The 20,684-nt window shown below is 37.1% G+C and overlaps 1 protein-coding gene across 7 annotated transcripts in view; it reads right to left on the bottom strand.

Moving 5' to 3' along the window:
• Positions 1–468: 468 nt before the first annotated feature.
• The window catches only part of LOC138746117 (small integral membrane protein 29-like), an 83,169-nt gene continuing 62,953 nt past the window's right edge, over positions 469–20,684 (bottom strand). For all 7 annotated transcript variants that reach the window (XM_069903998.1, XM_069903995.1, XM_069903996.1 and 4 more), the window contains 3 exons: positions 17,283–17,385; positions 15,105–15,195; positions 469–1,765 (listed from right to left, as the gene is read on the bottom strand). In XM_069903998.1, the coding sequence (XP_069760099.1) occupies positions 1,719–1,765; positions 15,105–15,195; positions 17,283–17,385 (241 nt within the window). In that variant the 3' untranslated portion in view covers positions 469–1,718. The remainder of the gene's footprint in view (positions 1,766–15,104; positions 15,196–17,282; positions 17,386–20,684) is intronic.

Here is a 20,684-nt window from a genome sequence, read left to right as displayed (position 1 = left end):
ATGTGCAAAATAAAATCTGACCTTGACACAAAGATGATGAACGCAAACCAATTAAGCTGATGACCTAAGTACTGCAGATTGTTGCATATATTTCCAATTTTAGAATTATAAGCTTGTGCTCATACCTTTAAATGAATGTTCTGAACGAACCTGGAAACATTCCAGTGCTAATAGAATGACTAAGAGGTGCATGGAATTTTTTAAAAAACAATGTGCACAATTTGACAATAAAGTAACTCACTCTCTTCCCCCACCTAACAATCTTTTGCTTTCTCTCCTTCAAAGTGGCCACAGGAAGAAAGATTGCATGGAGTTTTCAGAAGGGACTACTGAATGGAGGAGCTCTGGCTGTTTTATTTCTCGTTTAAGGGAGTCCACCAGGAGCGCTCACTTTCTAACCTAGCCTGCGGTCAAACAACCAGTAACAGAGGTAGATCATACAGGTTTTTACAGATCAAACAGTGAAGGTTAAAATGGCCCCAAAACAACTTTCCTTTATTGCAGTTATTAGCACAAAACAAGCAGTGCCTTGCATGGAATATGTTTATTGCATTCAATTACATTCAATGTAGTATTAAGTGATCCAATCCTTAACAATTTGCTCAACAATTACTGAATTAAGCAATAGCCACCAAGAATCCACCCACACTACAATCTTGCATTTCATTTTTTTAAACATTTAATTTAGACAAAGAGCACTGTAATAGGGTCGATTCAGCCCTTTGAGAACTTCCATCCAGTTTACACCCCATTAACCTACACCCTGGTACGTTTTTAAAGGATGGGAGGAAACCGGAGCCCCCGGAGAAAATGGGGAGAACGTAAAACTCCTTACAGGCAGTGTAAGATTTGAAGCCAGCTCCGGTCTCGATCGCTGATGCTGTAAAGGTGTTGCGCTAACTCCTACACCAAATATGCTGCCCCTTTATTTCCCAGGTGCTCTGAAAAACACTTTAATATGACCCAATAAAGTATTAATTTCCGTATTTCTCGTATTTATGAGTCCTTTAAAACACTTTCTATTTCCATGCATTATAGGCCTCCATGGTGATTGCAAAGTTTTTTTCCCATTAAGGCAGATTTATTGATATTATTGGTATATGATCAAATCCATCAGCTGAGACGTACAGTTGGATGATTGTCATGAATCAATCACACCAAAGAAAAATTCAGTTCTTTTGAAATTTGCAAAGAATATAATAAGGAAGTAAAGGACCTACAGAATGAATTTACACATAAATAAATAACCAAATAATGATTTTTCATTGTGCGTCTCAAAAGATTCACTCATGTCTGACCTCTTATTTCCTGCTCTTTGTATTTTTAAAATTTAAAACAATGTATATTTTGAAATGTCTTCTTGATATATTGGTGATTTAATCCTGAATCTGAATGATAAAAATATCAGTTTCAGATATGAAAATATTCATTTAAGATAACAGTTCTCAAATGGATTCATGATACATTTATGGACATTCCATGCATAAAGAACTTTCACCAAACTGCCAAAATTCTTCTTAAAGTAACAAGAATGCACCCCTATTGAAAGATAAATCCACACATAAAATCCAACATCACCTCCATTTCTAGTTAATTCACAAATGTTGTTGAAAGATCCAGCTTTGCAACAAAAAGAGTGCCACAGTCAGATAATTAGTTCAAAAATAGATGTAAATATAATTATTCTTTCAGCTATTCAATTCATACGCGTCTCTGTATCATTGTCCATTTTCAGTCTTCAAAATGTATTTTTCATTTAGTGCACCTGTGGAAGAAAATATAATTATACATTACTTACATTAAGAAACAGTTTATAGTTGCAGTCAATCTCCTGTGTGACAGTAAGGGGTTATCATTTATGTAATGACTGTTGACAAAAGAGTTGACTCCAATACTGATGTCACCCAAAAGCCGAGAGGAAAAAAATATTTTTCCTGAGGGAGCAGGTATGTCTCAAAACTAATTGGGGTGTAGCCAGTATTATTCTATCTAATGCCAATGGCAGAGCCCCATTCCCATAGTTAAATCAAAAATCTCAATATAGACAGCAATTAGAGTGTAGGTTACAGCTGATACTGAGTGAATATAGAGTGATTTGAAGAGTTTAACATTTTTAATTTTAAAAAGTTTACTTTGGATTGTACATTGCAAATAGTCAGAATTTACATAAATCTGACTGTCTTTTGAGTCTCTAGAACAGCCTTTTGTGACTGGGGATGCACTAGATTGGAATGAGGGGTTTCGAAACTACAATCAAGTCATTTTTGTTATAGTTTCTGATTAATCTGGCTTTATTTACAAGGCACATATTAAAAAATTTCCATAAATCAAATCACACTGTGTTGGACAACATATTTGTCATGCAAGGAAACCTCCAAATTACATTATAAACAACAAATTATATTGTAGCTAAAGTGGAATAGCTTGACTAGGAGAGCAATTTGATATTTCCTGATTTATGGTATATTAACCTGAAGGCCAGGTTAGTGGCATTCAAAACAGGAGACCCAAGCCTCTACAAGAAATCCAAGAATGAGCTCTGAAAGCTCATTGGCAAAGAGTCATCTTGGACTATACTCGCTGGAATTTAGGAGAATGAGGGGATCATATAGAAATGTATAAAATTAGGCAGAGATAAGAAAGAGGTAGTAAGTTGTTACCATTGGAGGGGGAGACTAGAACTAGGCAGCATAGCATTCAGGGTAGTAGAGTTAGGCCAGAAATGAGGAGGAACTACTTTTCCCATAGGTGGTGAATCTATGGAATGTGCTGTCAACTGAAGCTGGGAAAGATACCTCAGTAAATATATTTAAGACAAGGTTGGATAGATTTTTACACAGTAGGGGATGTGGGGAAAAGGCAGCTAGGCGGAGACGAACCTATCATCAGATCACTGAGGGAGCCAGTTCAAAGGACCAGATGGCCTACTCCTGCTCCTATTTCTTGTGACCTTAAGACAAGAGCTGGTACCACTCCAAGTTCAAGTCCCAAGAGGACATCACAGGCACACGGTGACTATGGCAGGGAGTACACACCATCATGAAATATAAAGAAAAGCCTAACAGCACAGATTGCAACAGGGCAACTTTTCCAAATGTATTAAATATGTTTTTTTTAATATTTTTTTTACACTGTGAACCATATCAACCAAAATATATACAAACATTTCTCATTAAATATACACAGTGGCATTTTCCCCCTTCCCCCCACTACCTTGCCTCCCCCCCTTACCAACCCCCTCCAAAACCAATAAATATTCAACATATACAATACAATAAAACCATTAAACAATGTCATCACACAATGAAAAATAAACAAGAAAAATGTGTCATCTACTTTTACACACTGGATCAAGTCGTTTTGTCTTATCATTTTAGGGGGCGGAGGTCTGAGGCAAGCCCTCTCTGTTATGTTCCATGTATGGTTCCCAAATTTGTTCAAATAATGTGACTTATTTTTTAAATTATATGTTATTTTTTCCAATGGAATACATTTATTCATTTCCATGTACCATTGCTGTATTCTCAGGCTCTCTTCCATTTTCCAAGTTGACATTATACATTTTTTTGCTACTGCTAAGGCTATCATAATAAATCTTTTTTGCGCTTTATCCAATTTGAGGCCTAATTCCTTACTTCTTATATTACTTAGAAGAAAGATCTCTGTACTTTTTGGTATGTTATTTTTTGTGATTTTATTTAATACCTGATTTAGATCTTCCCAAAACATTTTCACTTTCTCACATGCCCAAATTGCATGTACTGTTGTTCCCATTTCCTTCTTACAGCGAAAACATCTATCTGATAATGTTGGATCCCACTTTTTTTTAACTTTTGGGGCGTGATATATAACCTGTGTAACCAATTATACTGCACTGCATCATGCGTAACCTTGTGTTATATTCTTCATAGTTCCAGAACATAACTTTTCCCATGTTTCACTTTTTTATCTTTATGTTTAAATCCTTTACCCACTTTTGTTTGGGTTTATAGTTTATTTCACCCTTCTCCTTATCTTGCATCTTAATGTACATGGTCGTTATAAATCTTTTAATTATCATTGCGTCTGTAATCCTTCTGGTAATCTCAGTCTGTTTCAGAATTTTTCCTTTAAATTATAAGCTTTCAGTTGATGATATGTAAACATTGTACCATGAGTTATTCCATATTTGTACTTCAACTGTTCAAATGTTAATAAATTATTTCCCAAAAAAACAATTTTCTATTCTATTGATTCCTTTTCTCTCCCATTCTCTAAAGGAAAAGTTATCTATTGTAAAAGGAATTAGTGGGTTTTGTGTCAATAACAATTTTGGTATTTGGTAATTTGTTTTTTTTTCCTTTCTAAGTGGATCTTCTTCTATATATTAAGTAAATGATGCAATACTGGTGAGCTTTTGTATTGCACCAGCTTTTCATCCCACTTATAAAGTATATGTTCTGGTTCCTTCTCCCCTATTTTATCTAATTCTATCTTAGTCCAATCTGGTTTTTCCCTTGTCTGGTAAAAATCTGATAAATACCTTAATTGTGCAGCTCTATAATAATTTTTAAAGTTTGGTAACTGCAAACCACCTTGGTTATACCTCTCTGTTAATTTATCTAATGCTATCCTCGGTTTCCCCCCTTTCCACAAGAATTTCCTTATTATTCTCTTTAGTTCATTAAAGGATTTCTCTGTTAAGGGAACTGGCAACGATTGAAAAAAGTATTGTATCCTTGGGAACACGTTCATTTTAATGCAATTTACCCTCCCTATCAACGTTAGCGGTAATTCTTTCCAATGTTCTAAGTCTTCCTGCAATTTCTTTATTAGTGGCTGATAATTTAGTTTGTACAGGTGGCTTAAGTTATTATCTAACCTAATACCTAGGTATCAGATTGCTTGTGTTTGCAATTTAAATGGAGATTATTTTTTAAATTCTGTATAATCCACGTTACTTATTGGCATCACTTCATTTTTATTTGCATTGATCTTCTCCATACTCCTTCAATTTCTTATGTAATTATTTTATTGATATTTCTGGTTCTGTTAAGTATACTATGATATCATCTGCAAATAAACTGATTTTATACTCCTTCTCCTTTATTTTTATCTCTTTTATTTTATTTTCTGTTCTTATCAGTTCTGCCAATGGTTCTATTGCTAAAGTGAACAATGAGGGGGATAATGGACATCCCTGTCTAGTTGACCTACTTCATTTAAATTGGTTTGATACATATCCATTTACTGTTACCTTCACCATTGGTCCATTATATAATGCTTTAATACAATTAATACATTTTTCTGGAAGATTGAACCTCTGTAATACTTTAAACAAATAATTCCATTCTACTCTGTCAAAGGCTTTTTCTGCATCTAAAGCAAAGCCACTGTTGGCTTCTTATTTCCTTGAACTGCATGAATTAGATTAATACGTTTACAGACATTATCCGCTGTTTGTCTTTTTTTAATAAATCCTGTTTGATCTTGTTTTACTATTTTTGTACACAAACGGCCAATCTGTATGCTAATAATTTCGCTATTATCTTATAATCTGAATTAAATAGAGATATTGGTCTATATAATGCTAGTGTTATTGGATCTTTCCCCGTCTTTGGTATTACTGCAGACAATGCCGCTTTAGTTGCCCATTCAGAGCCAGCTCTTCAGCGCTTGACGTCCTGTTTTGCAAAAACTGCCAAAATGTTTGGCCTGGAAGTCAGCCTGAAGAAAACTGAGGTCCTCCATCAGCCAGCTCCCCACCATGACTACCTATCTCGGCTGCACCATTTCATCGGATGCAAGGATCGACAACGAGATAGACAACAGACTCTCCAAGGCAAATAGCGCCTTTGGAAGACTACACAAAAGAGTCTGGAAAAACAACCAACTGAAAAACCTCACAAAGATTAGCGTATACAGAGCCGTTGTCATACCCACACTCCTGTTTGGTTCCGAATCATGGGTCCTCTACTGGCATCACCTACGGCTCCTAGAACGCTTCCACCAGCGTTGTCTCCGCTCCATCCTCAACATTCATTGGAGCGACTTCATCACCAACATCGAAGTACTCGAGATGGCAAAGGCCGACAGCATCGAATCCACGCTGCTGAAGATCCAACTGCGTTGGGTAGGTCACGTCTCCAGAATGGAGGACCATCGCCTTCCCAAGATCGTGTTCTATGGCGAGCTCTCCACTGGCCACCGAGACAAAGGTGCACCAAAGAAGAGGTACAAGGACTGCCTAAAGAAATCTCTTGGTGCCTGCCACATTGACCACCACCAGTGCACTTGGCGAATCACAGTTCGGCGGGCAGCAACCTCCTTTGAGGAAGACCACAGAGCCCACCTCACTGACAAAAGACAAAGGAGGAAACACCCAATCCCAACCAACCAATTTTCCCTTGCAACCGCTGCAACCGTGTCTACTGTCCCGCATCGGACTTGTCAGCCACAAACAAGCCTGCAGCTGATGTGGACATTACCCCTCCATAAATCTTCATCCGCGAAGCCAAGCCAAAGAGAGAGACATGAATCTGGTAAGTTTTGTGTTTCTTCTATATGGTTCATTACTTCCAGGAGAGGAGAAATTAATAACTCTTTAAATGGTTTAAAGAATTCTATTGGGAATCCATCCTCTCCAGGCGTTTTATTGTTTGGCAGCTTTTTTAATATATCCTGACTTCCTCTATTTCAAATAGTTTTATCAGTTTGTTTTGTTCCTCTTGCAATTTCGGCAGTTCAATTTTAGCTTAAAAACTCTTCTATTTTATCGTTTCCCCTTGTTCTCAGTTTGGTATAATTCTTCATAAAATTTCTTAAAGTTCTCATTAATCTCCATTGGGTTATATGTAATTTGTTTGTCCTTTTTCCTTGATGCCAATACAGTTATTTTAGCTTGTTCTGTTTTAAGTTGCCAGGCTAATATTTTATGTGTTTTTTCTCCAGTTCGTAATACTTTTGCTTTATTTTCATGATGTTCTTCTCCACCTTGTACATTTGTAATGTTTCATATTTTATTTTTTTGTCCACCAATTCTCTCTTTTTCGTTATATCATCCCTTTTTACTAGTTCCATTTCTGTACTTACTATCTCCCTTTCCAACTGCTCTATTTCCCGATTGTAGTTCTTTCTCATCTTAGTTACATAACTTATTATCTGCCCTCTAATGCATCCCATAATATAAATTTGTCTTTCACTGATTCCATATTTATTTCAAAATATCTTTTAATTTGGCATTCAATATACTCTCTAAATTTCTGCCTTTTAAGTAGCATGGGGTTTAACCTCCATCTGTATGTTCTTGGTGGGATGTCCTCCAGTTCTATTGCTAATAACAGGGTTGAATGATCAGATAGTAGTCTAGCTTTATATTCAATTTTCCTAACTCTCCCTTGAATATGGGCCAACAACAAAAACATATCAATCCTTGAGTATGTTTTATGCCTACTTGAATAATATGAGTATTCCTTCTCTCTTGGATGCTGCCTCCTCCATATCTCCATAAGTTTCATTTCCTGCATTGATTTAACCATAAATTTGACCACTTTATTCTTTTTACTTGTCTTTTGTCCAGTTTTATCCAACATTGGATCAAAATTAAAATCCCCTCTTATCAATATCAATATATTTCCTTGTGTATCTACAATCTTCAAAAAAATATCCTGCATAAACTTTTGATCCTCCTCATTAGGTGCATATTGAGCAAATTCCAAAATTCTGAATATATCTGACACTTTATCATTACATACCTCCCTGCTGGATCTATTATTTCCTCCTCTATTTTGATTGGTACATTTTTATTAATTAATATAGCTACATCTCTAGCTTTTGAATTATATGATGCTGCCGTTACGTGTCCTACCCAGTCTCTCCTTAATTTATGTTCCACTTCAGTTAGATGCGTTTCCTGCAAAAATGCTATATCTATTTTTTTTTTCATTTTTCAGTAAATTTAATAGCCTCTTCCTTTTGATTTGGTTATGTATTCCATTAATGTTTATAGTCATATAGTTCAACGTGGCCATCTCATATCCTGTTTACACCTCATTTCTGCTTCCTCACCACCACCATCCCCCTTTTCCCCATTTTCATCTCTCAGTTTTCCCTTTTTAAACTCAATGTATGACAACACATTTAAAACATAAAATACTCCAACAACCCCGACATCCAATATTCCCTTAACCCCAAATATCCCCCCCATTATCCCTTGCCGGGCAACCACTATCCCCTTTCCATTTGGATTGCGAACCTGCTCGTAAGCGTCAACTGATTTTGCAGTGACGATTATTCTCTTCCCCCCCAGAAAACACTTTTTTTTTTACACATATAACAAAGTTCTCCCTTTTTTCCCCTTACTTCCTTCCTTCCCTTCTCTTTCCCTTCTTTAGTTCTTTACATACTTTATTTTTACATCTTTATATATATTTTATCGCCGTTATTCATTCTTATTACATCTCTTCATCTCTCCTTCTGTCCTGCAAGCGTTCTGCAAATTCTTGTGCTTCCTCCAGATCCAAGAATAGTCTGTTTTGCTCCCCGGGGATAAATATTTTAAGCAATGTTGGATGTCTTAACATGAATTTATAACCTTTTTTCCATAGGATCAATTTTGCTGTATTAAACTCCTTCCTCTTCTTTAAGAGTTCAAAACTTATGTCTGGGTAAAAAAAATATTTTTTGACCCTTGTATTCCAATGGTTTATTGTCTTCTTTAATTTTATTCCTTGCCCGCTCCAGTATATTTTCTCTTGTCGTATATCTCAAAAATTTTACTAAAATGGATCTTGGTTGTGTCTGTGGTTTCGGAGCTAGTGTTCTCTGTGTGCCCTTTCTATTTCCATTCCTTCCTGCATTTCTGTCATTCCCAGGACCTTCAGGATCCATTCTTTTATAAATTCCTTAATATCTGTGCCTTCTTCATCTTCCTTTAGGCCCACTATTTTTATGTTGTTTCGCCTACTATAATTTTCCAACATAGCAATTTTCTGAGCTAACTCTTGTGTCTCTTTATTTTTTTTATTACTTTCTTCCAATTTTCCACTTAAGTCGTTTACTTCCATTTCTACAGCCATTTCTCGTTCTTCCACATTTTCTACTCTTTTCCCTATTTCTGTCATGACTCGCTCTAATCTTTGCATTTTATCTTGTTTTTTTTTATTTTTCTTTTAATTGCACTAAATTCTAATGATAACCATTCTTTTAATGCTCTAATTTGCTCTTCAAAAAAAGTTTTATCAATATTCTGTCCATCTGTTATACCTTCTATCTCTCTGTGAAGATCTTGGTCTTCTTCCTCTTCTGTGTCTGTACCTGTGTTTGTGTCTTCTTCTTTGTATCTGTGTCTTTCCTGATTTCTCTGATGAGTAACGTCTCACTTTGTCGGGTCTCTTCTTGCTTGGCCTCTTGCTGTTGGTCCTCTCCTGAGCTGCTCATCTGCTAAGCCTCCTGCTGCTGCTCCTCTTGCCGTTCACCCCGTCAACTTTCTTTCTCACCTGGTACTTCACTCCCTCTCCTGCCACTTTCCTCATCTTCCAGCTGAGAGCCCTGGTATCGGGCATCCCTCAGCTGGTCGCGCCGTGGTTGCCTGCTCCTCGGTTGAGCCCCCCTCCCGTCGGTGTTTTCCTTTATCTTAGATTGCGCACATTTCTTTGGCTCAGAGAGCCATTTTGTTGCAGTCCACTGGTCAGGGGGTCGCAACTCCACAGGACCGTCACCAACCTCGGAGATCGGATGCTCTTCTCCACCACGGCTCCCTGTTCCTTCGTGCAGGTAAGGCCTTCTCCTTTCTTTTCTGGTGTCTTTTCTTTTTTTTTCCCCATTGTTTTTACTTTTTTTCTTCTTAGGTGCCATTTTCTTTCTCTTCTCTGCAACTTTATCTTTTATTTCTTATATTTTGCATTTATTGAACTTTGTCTTAACTTTTTTTCTTCTTTTCTGGAGAGGGCTGGTTTTACCCTACCAGCCACTACTCCATCACGTGACTCCCCCCAGTACTAAACATGTTCAATTCTCACTTCAAACAGGGAACCAACAGGGAGGTGACATCTACATCCATCACCAGAAGCAATGTTTCCCCCACAATCATTGCTTCTGAAGTCAGTGTGGCCTTCCAGCAGGTGATCCACATGAAGTAATTGGCCCAGATGGAGTCCCAGCTATGTCTTGAGAGCCTCTGCCGATCAACTGGTGGATGTATTTACAGACATCTTTGATCTCTCTGTATAACAGCCCAAAATCCCCACGAGCTTCATGAAAGCCAATATTATACCAGTACCAAAGAATAGCATAATAACAGTCTTCAATTACTACTGACTGGAAGCTTGGATATCTGCCATCACAAGATACTTTGAGAGTCTGGTCATGGCTCATGTAAACTCTAGCTTACCAGCCACCCTTGATTCTCTTCAATTTGTCTACCGGTCAAACAGATCTTTAGCAGATGCTATCTCCCTAGCTCACCACTCAGTCCTAGAACACCTGGAACCAGGGACACCCATGTTTATTATCCATAAATACAGCTCTGCCTTGAATGCCATAGTTCCCAGCAGTCACAACTTTGGGATCTAGGCCTCTTGGCTTACTGTCTCATAAACAGCAATAATAAGATTGGAAACATCATCTCCTCCATGATCACACTCAATACCAGTGCTATTCAAGGATGGGCACTCAGACCACTACAATACTCTCTCTCCATCTATGACTGTACGATTCCAATACCATCTTCAAATTTGCCAACAAAACCGTAGTTGTGGCCCAGGTATCAAATAATACAGGAAAAAGGTTTAAAGTCTACTGGCATTGAAAGTCTCTCATTATCAAAGAGCCAAACGAGATGACCACTGATTTCAAGAGATGAGGCAATGTTCACACCCATGTCCATATTAATGGCATTAAAGGGGTAAGAGTAGATGGTTTCAAGTTCTCAGGAATAAATATCTCTAATGACTTGACCTGGAACAAGCACATAAATACAATGATCTAGAAAGCGCACCAACACTTGGACTTCCTGAGAAGATGAAGGGATTTCTGCACGTCTCCCATCACATCCTGAACACCTTCTTCTCCCTCCTCATATTGTGGAGAAGCCTCGTGTAGGAAAACATGCACTGACAAGCTTAAAGACAGTTTCTATTCTGTAACCATCGGGCTCTTGAATGAACCACGTAACAGCGCTCTCATGCTGCCCTTGCTTAGTGCTAATTAATCTTTCTTTTCTGTAATCATATACCCTGTGGATTGTGCACTAGGTGCAGCTGTACATCATGGTAAAGATAATCTGTTGGTTTATTCACAGAAGAACCTTTCTCACTGCACCAACGAGCCTGCAGCAGACGTGGACATACCCATCCATAAATCTTCGTCCACGAATCCAAGCCAAAGAAGAAGAAAGGAAGGTATTTTATAACAAATTAGGGTGGCACAGTTGGCACAATGCTATTACAGAGCCAGCGACTGAAGTTGGAATCCAGAGCTATCTGTAAGGAGTTTATACGCTCTTGCCATGTCTGTGTGGGTTTTCAATGGGCACTCTGGTTTCCTCCCACCATTCAAAATGTATGGCAGTTGTAGGTTCATGTAGGGCCTGTTACCATGATGTATGTCTTTTTTTTTAACTTTATTTATTTGAAGAATCATTAATAGTAATACAAAGTACATTCCATAAAGAAAATTTTATGAGTATATATTAAAAAAAAGACAACTAAAAAAAAATTAAATCCCCACCCCTCTCCCACCCCATCAGCCAACTCTCTTAAGGAGAGCTAAAAATATATAAACAGAAATCAAAATACATCTGAATGCATATATTCCAAATAGAGTAACCACTTATTAACAAAGAAAATAATTGTCATGTAAATTTTATGTAATTTTTTCCATAACAATACAAGCTTTCAATTTATTCTGCCATCGCATTATATTAATCACTATATTATATTTCCATGTACTTGCTACACATTTTCGAGCTACAGACAATGCTAAATATATAAATGCAATTTGAAATTTATCCAACCCTAATCCCCTTAAAGGAATTATATAACCCATTAAAAAAATAGATAGATCTCATGGAAACTTTAAATTATATAATTTTTTCCAAAATTAACTTAATTTCATCCCAGAATGGTTGTACATGCACACAAGACCAAACAGCATGTAAAAATGTTCCAGTACATACACCACATCTAAAACAAGGATCCGAATTACTGAAACCATATTTTTTTCAATTTCTCTGATGTTAAATAAAATTGATGTAAAAAAATTTATAATTAACCATTCCATACCGCACATTCGTCAATTTAGTAACACTATCATGACACGTATCTGCCCAATAATCTTCAGGAAAAACAAAAGCTAAATAATTTTCCCATTTAAGCTTAGATTTCTCCCATTCTGACTTATCCATATTGTCTTGTAATACTTGATACACAACAGAAATATAACCCCTTTTTGGTATAGAAGAAATCAAAGACTCGAATTACATCAATACAGGTAAAATCATCTCTCTACCATACATATTTTTCACCAAAGATCGAAGTTGATAATAAACAAATAAAGAATTTTCAGCTATATCAAAATGCTCTTTCAAATGAGTGAAAGAAAGAAAGAGACATACAAAACAATCCTGTAATGTTTTTATACCCTTAAAATCCCAACTCTTTAAATGACTATTAAACATTGAAAAAGAAATAAGTTTATTATTATATAATGGAGTTAAAATTGACAATTTACCTTTTGATCCTAAAATCTTATTTTTTTAATCCATAATTTTAATAAATGTTTTAATATTGGCATATTATATTCCCTCACCAAATTTACATTCCATCGAAATATAAATTGATACACCTCAACTTCAGGAATACAGGCCATCTCAACTTTAGCCCAACTCAGGGGCTGGTCCAAATCCATCAATCTACTAATAAATTTAAACTGGGCTGCTTCATAATAATTTTGGAAATGAGATAATTGAAGCCCACCTAACGCATACTTCCAAGTAAGTTTACCTTTCCATAAAAATTCTCTCGTAACTTTATTTAAATTCTGAAAAAAAACTCTTTGAAAGCGAACACGGTATTGATTAAAATAAATATTGAATATGAGGAAAAATATTCATCTTAATACAATTAACTGAACCAATTAAAATTAACAGAAGATCTTTCCACTCAATTAGATCTGCTTTAATCTTTTTTAATAATGGAACATGATTTCTTATATAAAGATTGATACTCAGTATTCACAATTATTCCTAAATATTTAATTTTATCAGACCATTTCAATTTTATAATATTTTTATACTCTGAATAATCTCCTTCTCCGACTGGTAAAATTTCATTTTTATCCCAGTTAACTTTATATCCAGATAATGTTCCATGTTGTAATAAACATTCCTGTAAATATGGCAATGATTGTTCTGGGTTTGTTAAATATATCAAAACATCATCTGCAAACAAATTAATCTTATACTCTTCATCCATAACTCTCATCCCTCTTATCTGTTTATTCTGCCTTCTTGTTTGAGCTAACAGTTCAATAGCCAATGCAAACAGGGCTGGTGTCAATGGACAGCCTTGTCGAGTTGAACGCGTCAATTTAAATGATGATGAATCTTGACCATTTGTCACCACCCTAGCAGTTGGGTTCATATATAAACCTTTAAACCAACCAATAAAAAAAGGACCAAATTTAAACTTCTCCAGTACTTTAAATAAAAAATACCATTCAACCCTATTAAAGGCTTTTTCTGCATCAAGCGCAATCCCCATTGGGTGGTTAGGCTGCTGTCGATGTGTATTGACCAAACTAATCAATCGAAGAATATTATCTGAAGCATTTCTATTTTTAATAAAATCTGTTTGATCAACATGTATCAATTTAGGTAAATACTTAGCAAGTCGATTTGCTAACATTTTTGCTATTATTTTACAATCAACATTCAATAAAGAAATAGCTCTATACGAAGACACTTTCAACAGATCTCTATCTTTTATCAGGATTACAGTAATTAAAGCACTAGAGGAAGATTTTGGTAACTCATACTGTTCAGTCACTTGTTGTAATACCTCCCCAAACACCGAAGATAAGTCTTCATAAAAAGTTTTATAAAATTCCACCGAAAATCCATCATCACCTGGTGACTTCCCATTGGGCATTTCCAACATAGCTGCCTTAAACTCTAATTTTGTAAATGGAGCTTCCAAATCCATAACATCCTCCTCTTGCAATGCTGATAATGTTAACTTAGATAAAAATGAATCAATAGAACCATTATCCTGTTTCCCTTCAGAAGTATATAATTTTTTATAAAACGAATAGAACTGGTCATTAATTTCCTGAGGTTTATTGGTAACTGTTGAATTCTTTTTTACAGCATTAATAATCTGTGAAACCTGTTCCTTCTTTAACTGTCATGCAAGTACTTTATGTGCCCTCTCACCCAACTCATAATATCACTGCTTAGATCGATTAATTAAACATGCAAATTGATAAGTCTGCAATGTATTATAATGTAATTTCAATTTAGTCAAAGCCACTTTTTTAAATCTTCTGTCACTTCCTTCTGAAATTCCTTCTCCAATTCATCAATTTGCTTTTCTAATTCAAAGCTTTCAACCATATACTGTTTCTTAACTTTAGTGGTATAACAGATTATTATCTGTCCTCTTAAATAACCTTTTAATGCATCCCATAACACAAAATGACTTTTACTGAATTAGCATTTTCAGACAAAAAAAGTAGTCTGTTCTTTAACAAAAATAACAAACTCTGTTTTTTTTCAACAACATTGTGTTAAATCTCCAACTAAAAGATGAATATACCACTTCTGAACTTACATAAGAAAAAAATAATAAAGAATGATCTGATATAACCCTGCTTTTATATTCTGCCTGTGATACCCTTCCTTGTAAATGTGCCGATACTAAAAAAAATCTATTCTAGAAAATGAATCATGTCGAGACTAATAAACCACGATGTATGTCTAAATTTAAATTAAATTTCAAATTTAAAAAAAAATGATTTATTGACTGGGCAACAAGAAAAAGACAATTTCATTTTTATTGGATAGATATTGTTGTAGTGTTTTTATCCTTTTTAATTCTTGGAGTAATAATTAGCAAATTTTGATTGACCTGTTTCTTGATTGCCAATACCCGTATCAGAAATGGAAGGATGGTCCACATTCTGTCTTGTTCCATTCTCAGCTGAAAGTTCACAATTATCCTGAAAAAGTAGAAATTTAAAAAGTAAATAACGTTTTCAGGAAAGATTGACAAGATTACTTTAGTGTGTAATATGAACAAGTTCATAGTGAAATTAGTGCAACGTTGGAAAAGATATGAACCAAAAAGTGAATGACAGTGTTGGAGGGAAAAAAGTCAAGATTATTGGAAAATTAAATTTCAGAAGTTTTATTGCATTTCAGGTAAGTGCTGAGATTGTTAAAAAAAAAAGTGAATGTTGTTTCAAGGATACAAATACTTTCCCTAAGCTTTGGCCAATTCCAGTAAACACTTAATATAACTTTAAAACATTATTTTTGCCATATCTATTTTTTTTTTAAAGAAAAAGTATTGGAAACCTCACACCAAAAAATCAGAGCTAGGAGAAAGTCTGTTTACCTTATCCTCACCAGCTTTCATTTTTCCAACAATCCCAGTTCCCTCGTGGCAGCTTCCTGTGTGAGTACAGGTGATGCAGTGTCTGAATCTTACCCCTCCCCTCCCACTTTTAGCTCAGCCTCACTAAATTCCAACATGACACAATTTAAATTCAAGGAAATGAACCCAGAGGACCCCAAAACCCAGCAGCAATAGATATTCACCATGTCAAATGGTTACTTAAACAAAAGTTGCTTTTAATTATATTTAAACATGAAAATAGAATCAAACTTTAACTTATCTCTATTGACTTTCTTAATCTAATTTAACCCCCCCCCCCCACTTCTAATTCTAAGCGCACATGTATGTACAAATTCAGAAAAGTTCTTCGGTTCATAGTCCAATCTCACTTCTCATTCCTCCAAGAATACTGGTTGTTGGCAATTCTTATACTGTGCACAGAATTAAACATTTATAAAGTTCACCAGGCTTTGGTGCTTGAAAGGTAAATGGTTACCGCTCAGTAAGTTTCTTGTCAGTTTTCAGAGTGATTTGTTGTACAGTGGACACCCAGCCACCTCAGTGTCTTGCTAACGAAACCTGCCCCTTCAGGGTTCTCCAGATTATAATCTCTTTCTTTCAGATCACTACAGAGTTCCTTTTTGTTTCACTTATTCCAAGTGAAGCATCAAACCTCTTCCATGAACCACAAGGGCTTTGACCAGGCTGTCTTACATATGGGCTTGCCAGCTTGTCCTGTTCCAGTCCCATTTGCTGTCTGTAACACTGTACAAGTGATCTCTGTGTGTCTCTCTCTCTTTCTCTCTGAGAGAAAGCCTGTTTGACTCTCTCTGCTTGCAAAACCACATGACCCTCTTACAACAGCAAGCTCTCGTACAGACGGTAGCGGCTCCGACATTCTCCTTCATCCATTGCATTTTGTAAACAGTAATCCATTAGTGAAGTCTCTTGAGTACTCATCTAAAGCTCTTGCAAAAGCTCTGGAGTTGATACGTCTACCATGGGGCAGAGCTCTAGTATTTTAAATAAGATCTGTTTTAAAGTGTTTGTGCGTGACCTACTCTAACAAACCTTTCCCAATTTATATCCCCAAAACCTATCTATATACTTTGTTAGACCAGTATTTCATTTGTGTTCATTCAGTAATCCCACCTTCTCTGCCATGTGACTATTCTCCGCAAAACACCAAACTTCATGTCACGTTCATGACAGTAAATTCTGATTCTGACCAAAGGTGCTCTGTGGTCAGTAAGGAATGCTTAAGGTGATAGTATGTGAGGCTAAACCTAAAGCCAGAGCCAGAGTTAATGGTGATAGAGCTGCATGCTCTTGGATGGCATCAAAGCTCAACTTAATCCATCCTTATTCAGGTTTGTACAAGCACTAGGAATTACTGGAAAGCTTTGCAGAAGCAAGAACTCTGGCTGGCTTTTCCATTTTCTGATTCACCAGGAAATGTGTCCAACCATAAAAAGGTCATTGCTGCTGTGGCTGGGATCAGCTAATTTCAGAAAGTGGTCATTAAGTGTTGGATTTTTTGCTTTGCAAAACTTTATTCCATATAGTGTTTTTGCTCTCTGGTTCTTTAGGAGTTGGAACTTTTTACATTAAAAAAAATAGATTTGGATATTGTCCCCATATAATGAATTGATTAATTCTATCTATAAGTTCTCAACGAATTATACTTACTTTCATTTCTCCATTACCGTCTATTTCTTCTTCCACGTTATGTTGATCCTCACTCGGATCATATGAATAAATTGGCACCAATTTGTTGCGTAGATTTTCTAACCTTTGAAGCAAAATAGAGGCCTTTTAAGATGGATTATCCTTTTTAAATTATTGAAGCAAGAAATACTTATGAAAGAAAATATTTTGTAAATATACAACCCACAATTATTGCAAAGCTCTCAGTTAAGAAGTTCTCCTGGGCAAGACTACTGGACCTTGGGTAAATAATCATTTCATGTTACCTTTTGTAGCAAGACACGCCTTATTATAGGAGTCAAAACACGGCTTTCTCCAATAGTGCTTAGGTGAAACATATTTTACAAACTGTAAAATAAGCTATTTTGACATTTCTATCTAATCATTCTTGGTGTCGGTGCTGTGCAATGCTCAGCAAAAGGTGTTAGGCGCTCCTTTCGTCCAATAGCCTACAGGTCACCCTTGGGCAAGATATAATACGTGTTCAGCCTCCCATTCAGGGTCATGTGAAGCCATAGATTGCAGGTGGTGGATGGCTTTTTTCAACAAGCAGATTCTACAAATTGGAATTTATAGTTGGAAAATTAAAAATGCTGAGCAGATTAATCTGTTGATCAATGGCCAAGGCTAGCCATGCAGTATGGACACTGCAACTGAAGACGATAATGGGAAACCACTTCAGTATTTTTTCTTTGTACAATCAACTATGGTCTCAGCTCAAAGATGGAGCCTTCACTGAAGGAGAACAGGGGAGGCAACAACCACAATTTGGAGGGTCAGAGATTGTGATGGATGGAAAGACATGATCGCCCACGCCAAACGGCAAGGCTCCTGAAGGAATTATCTAATCCCTGATCGCTTTGTTGAAGAAAACACAGGCTATGTAGGGTAACCATTCTCCGTGATTTTGAAGTACAACTGTGCATCTCGTTTCAACATCTGACAATGCATCTAAAGAGGAAATGGACTGGAACTCACATACAGTAAAAGGGATGTGGGAAAAGAACCGGAAAGATGTTTTCTCATTATAAAGAAGCTGAAGACAATTTAGTTAAGAGCTAAGGGTGGCCATATTTGTGGGTAGCTATATGGATAGCAGTAACCACGCAGAAAAGAAAGGAAAAGCAGATACTGAATAAAACAGGTGTACAAGTAAATAATATTCTACAGAGTAAGAACTCACTCTGAGGTATATTTCAGCTCATGATCAATGAGAGTCAAACTGCTGCTTATTGGGGTTGGCCTGAATGACTAAGCTGTAGATGGTTCTGGTTCTTCCTCAGCAACCTCTTGGATTTGAGGATGAATTACTTCCACTCAAAGTTTGTCATTCTGATGTAGCTCATATGGGAACTGCAGTCTCTTCCATAGATGGGGCAGGTGATGGGGGTGGATAGATAGATAGTGTGCTTAATGGGATAGTCAATAGGAAACAAAACAAATAAACAACAATACAACTCCATGTGTTACCATCATGGAGTTGTTGGAGGTGTCAATTACTTTAAAGATGCTCGTTTATATAATTTCCAGTACACAGAAGGCTTGTTCACACAATATATTCTAAATTCCTTTAAACAATCTGATTCTTGCATCTAAATCAGTATCATCTACAAATTGAATCTTACAATCTATGACTTCACTGAAGTACGATATTAAACATTGCATTATCTAAATAGAATAATACCTAGTGTCGCTGAGAATATTCTCCCAGAATCACAGTGCGGCTTTCGCGCAAACAGAGGAACTATTGACATGGTTTTTGCCCTCAGACAGCTCCAAGAAAAGTGCAGAGAACAAAACAAAGGACTCTACATCACCTTTGTTGACCTCACCAAAGCCTTCGACACCGTGAGCAGGAAAGTGCTTTGGCAAATACTAGAGCGCATCGGATGCCCCCCAAAATTCCTCAACATGGTTAGCCAACTGCACGAAAACCAACAAGGTCGGGTCAGAATCAGAAATGAGCTCTCTGAACCCTTCTCCATTAACAATGGCGTGAAGCAAGGCTGTGTTCTCGCACCAACCCTCTTTTCAATCTTCTTCAGCATGATGCTGAACCAAGCCATGAAAGACCCCAACAATGAAGACGCTGTTTACATCCGGTACCGCACGGATGGCAGTCTCTTCAATCTGAGGCGCCTGCAAGCTCACACCAAGACACAAGAGAAACTTGTCCGTGAACTACTCTTTGCAGATGATGCTGCTTTAGTTGCCCGTTCAGAGCCAGCTCTTCAGCGCTTGACGTCCTGTTTTGCAAAAACTGCCAAAATGTTTGGCCTGGAAGTTAGCCTGAAGAAAACGGAGGTCCTCCATCAGCCAGCTCCCCACCATGACTACCAGCCCCCCCACATCTCCATCGGGCACACTGAACTCAAAATGGTCAACCAGTTTACCTATCTCGGCTGCATCATTTCATCAGATGCAAGGATCGACAATGAGATAGACAACAGACTCGCCAAGGCAAATAGCGCCTTTGGAAGACTACACAAAAGAGTCTGGAAAAACAACCAACTGAAAAACCTCACAAAGATAAGCGTATACAGAGCCGTTGTCATACCCACACTCCTGTTCGGCTCCGAATCATGGGTCCTCTACCGGCATCACCTACGGCTCCTAGAACGCTTCCACCAGCGTTGTCTCCGCTCCATCCTCAACATTCATTGGGGCGACTTCATCCCTAACATCGAAGTACTTGAGATGGCAAAGGCCGACAGCATCGAGTCCACGCTGCTGAAGATCCAGCTGCGCTGGGTGGGTCACGTCTCCAGAATGGAGGACCATCGCCTTCCCAAGATCGTGTTATATGGCGAGCTCTCCACTGGCCACCGTGACAGAGGTGCACCAAAGAAGAGGTACAAGGACTGCCTAAAGAAATCTCTTGGTGCCTGCCACATTGACCATCGACAGTGGGCTGATATCGCCTCAAACCGTGCATCTTGGCGCCTCACAGTTCGGCGGGCAGCAACCTCCTTTGAAGAAGACCGCAGAGCCCACCTCACTGACAAAAGACAAAGAAGGAAAAACCCAACACCCAACCCCAACCCACCAATTTTCCCCTGCAACCGCTGCAACCGTGTCTGCCTGTCCCGCATCGGACTTGTCAGCCACAAACGAGCCTGCAGCTGACGTGGACATTTACCCCCTCCATAAATCTTCGTCCACGAAGCCAAGCCAAAGAGATCTTTCTAATGATTACTAGTAATTACAATTCTTTAATCAAGATGAATTAGCATTTATGAAGCTTAGTTTAATATTCAATAATACTCTAGTTGAATACAATTTCCTATGCACTAAGTTGTTTCAAAAGTAGATTTTTAAATGCAATTTATTAATGATTTTATTTCAAAAATTTAGTTCAATTCATAGATGGGCACGTTACTTTTG

This window comes from Narcine bancroftii, chromosome 11, assembly GCF_036971445.1.
Source record: "Narcine bancroftii isolate sNarBan1 chromosome 11, sNarBan1.hap1, whole genome shotgun sequence".
Classification (NCBI taxonomy): Eukaryota; Metazoa; Chordata; class Chondrichthyes; order Torpediniformes; family Narcinidae; genus Narcine; species Narcine bancroftii.
Note: the sequence above shows the minus strand (reverse complement) of the source record. Positions and strands in the feature narration are given on the sequence as shown.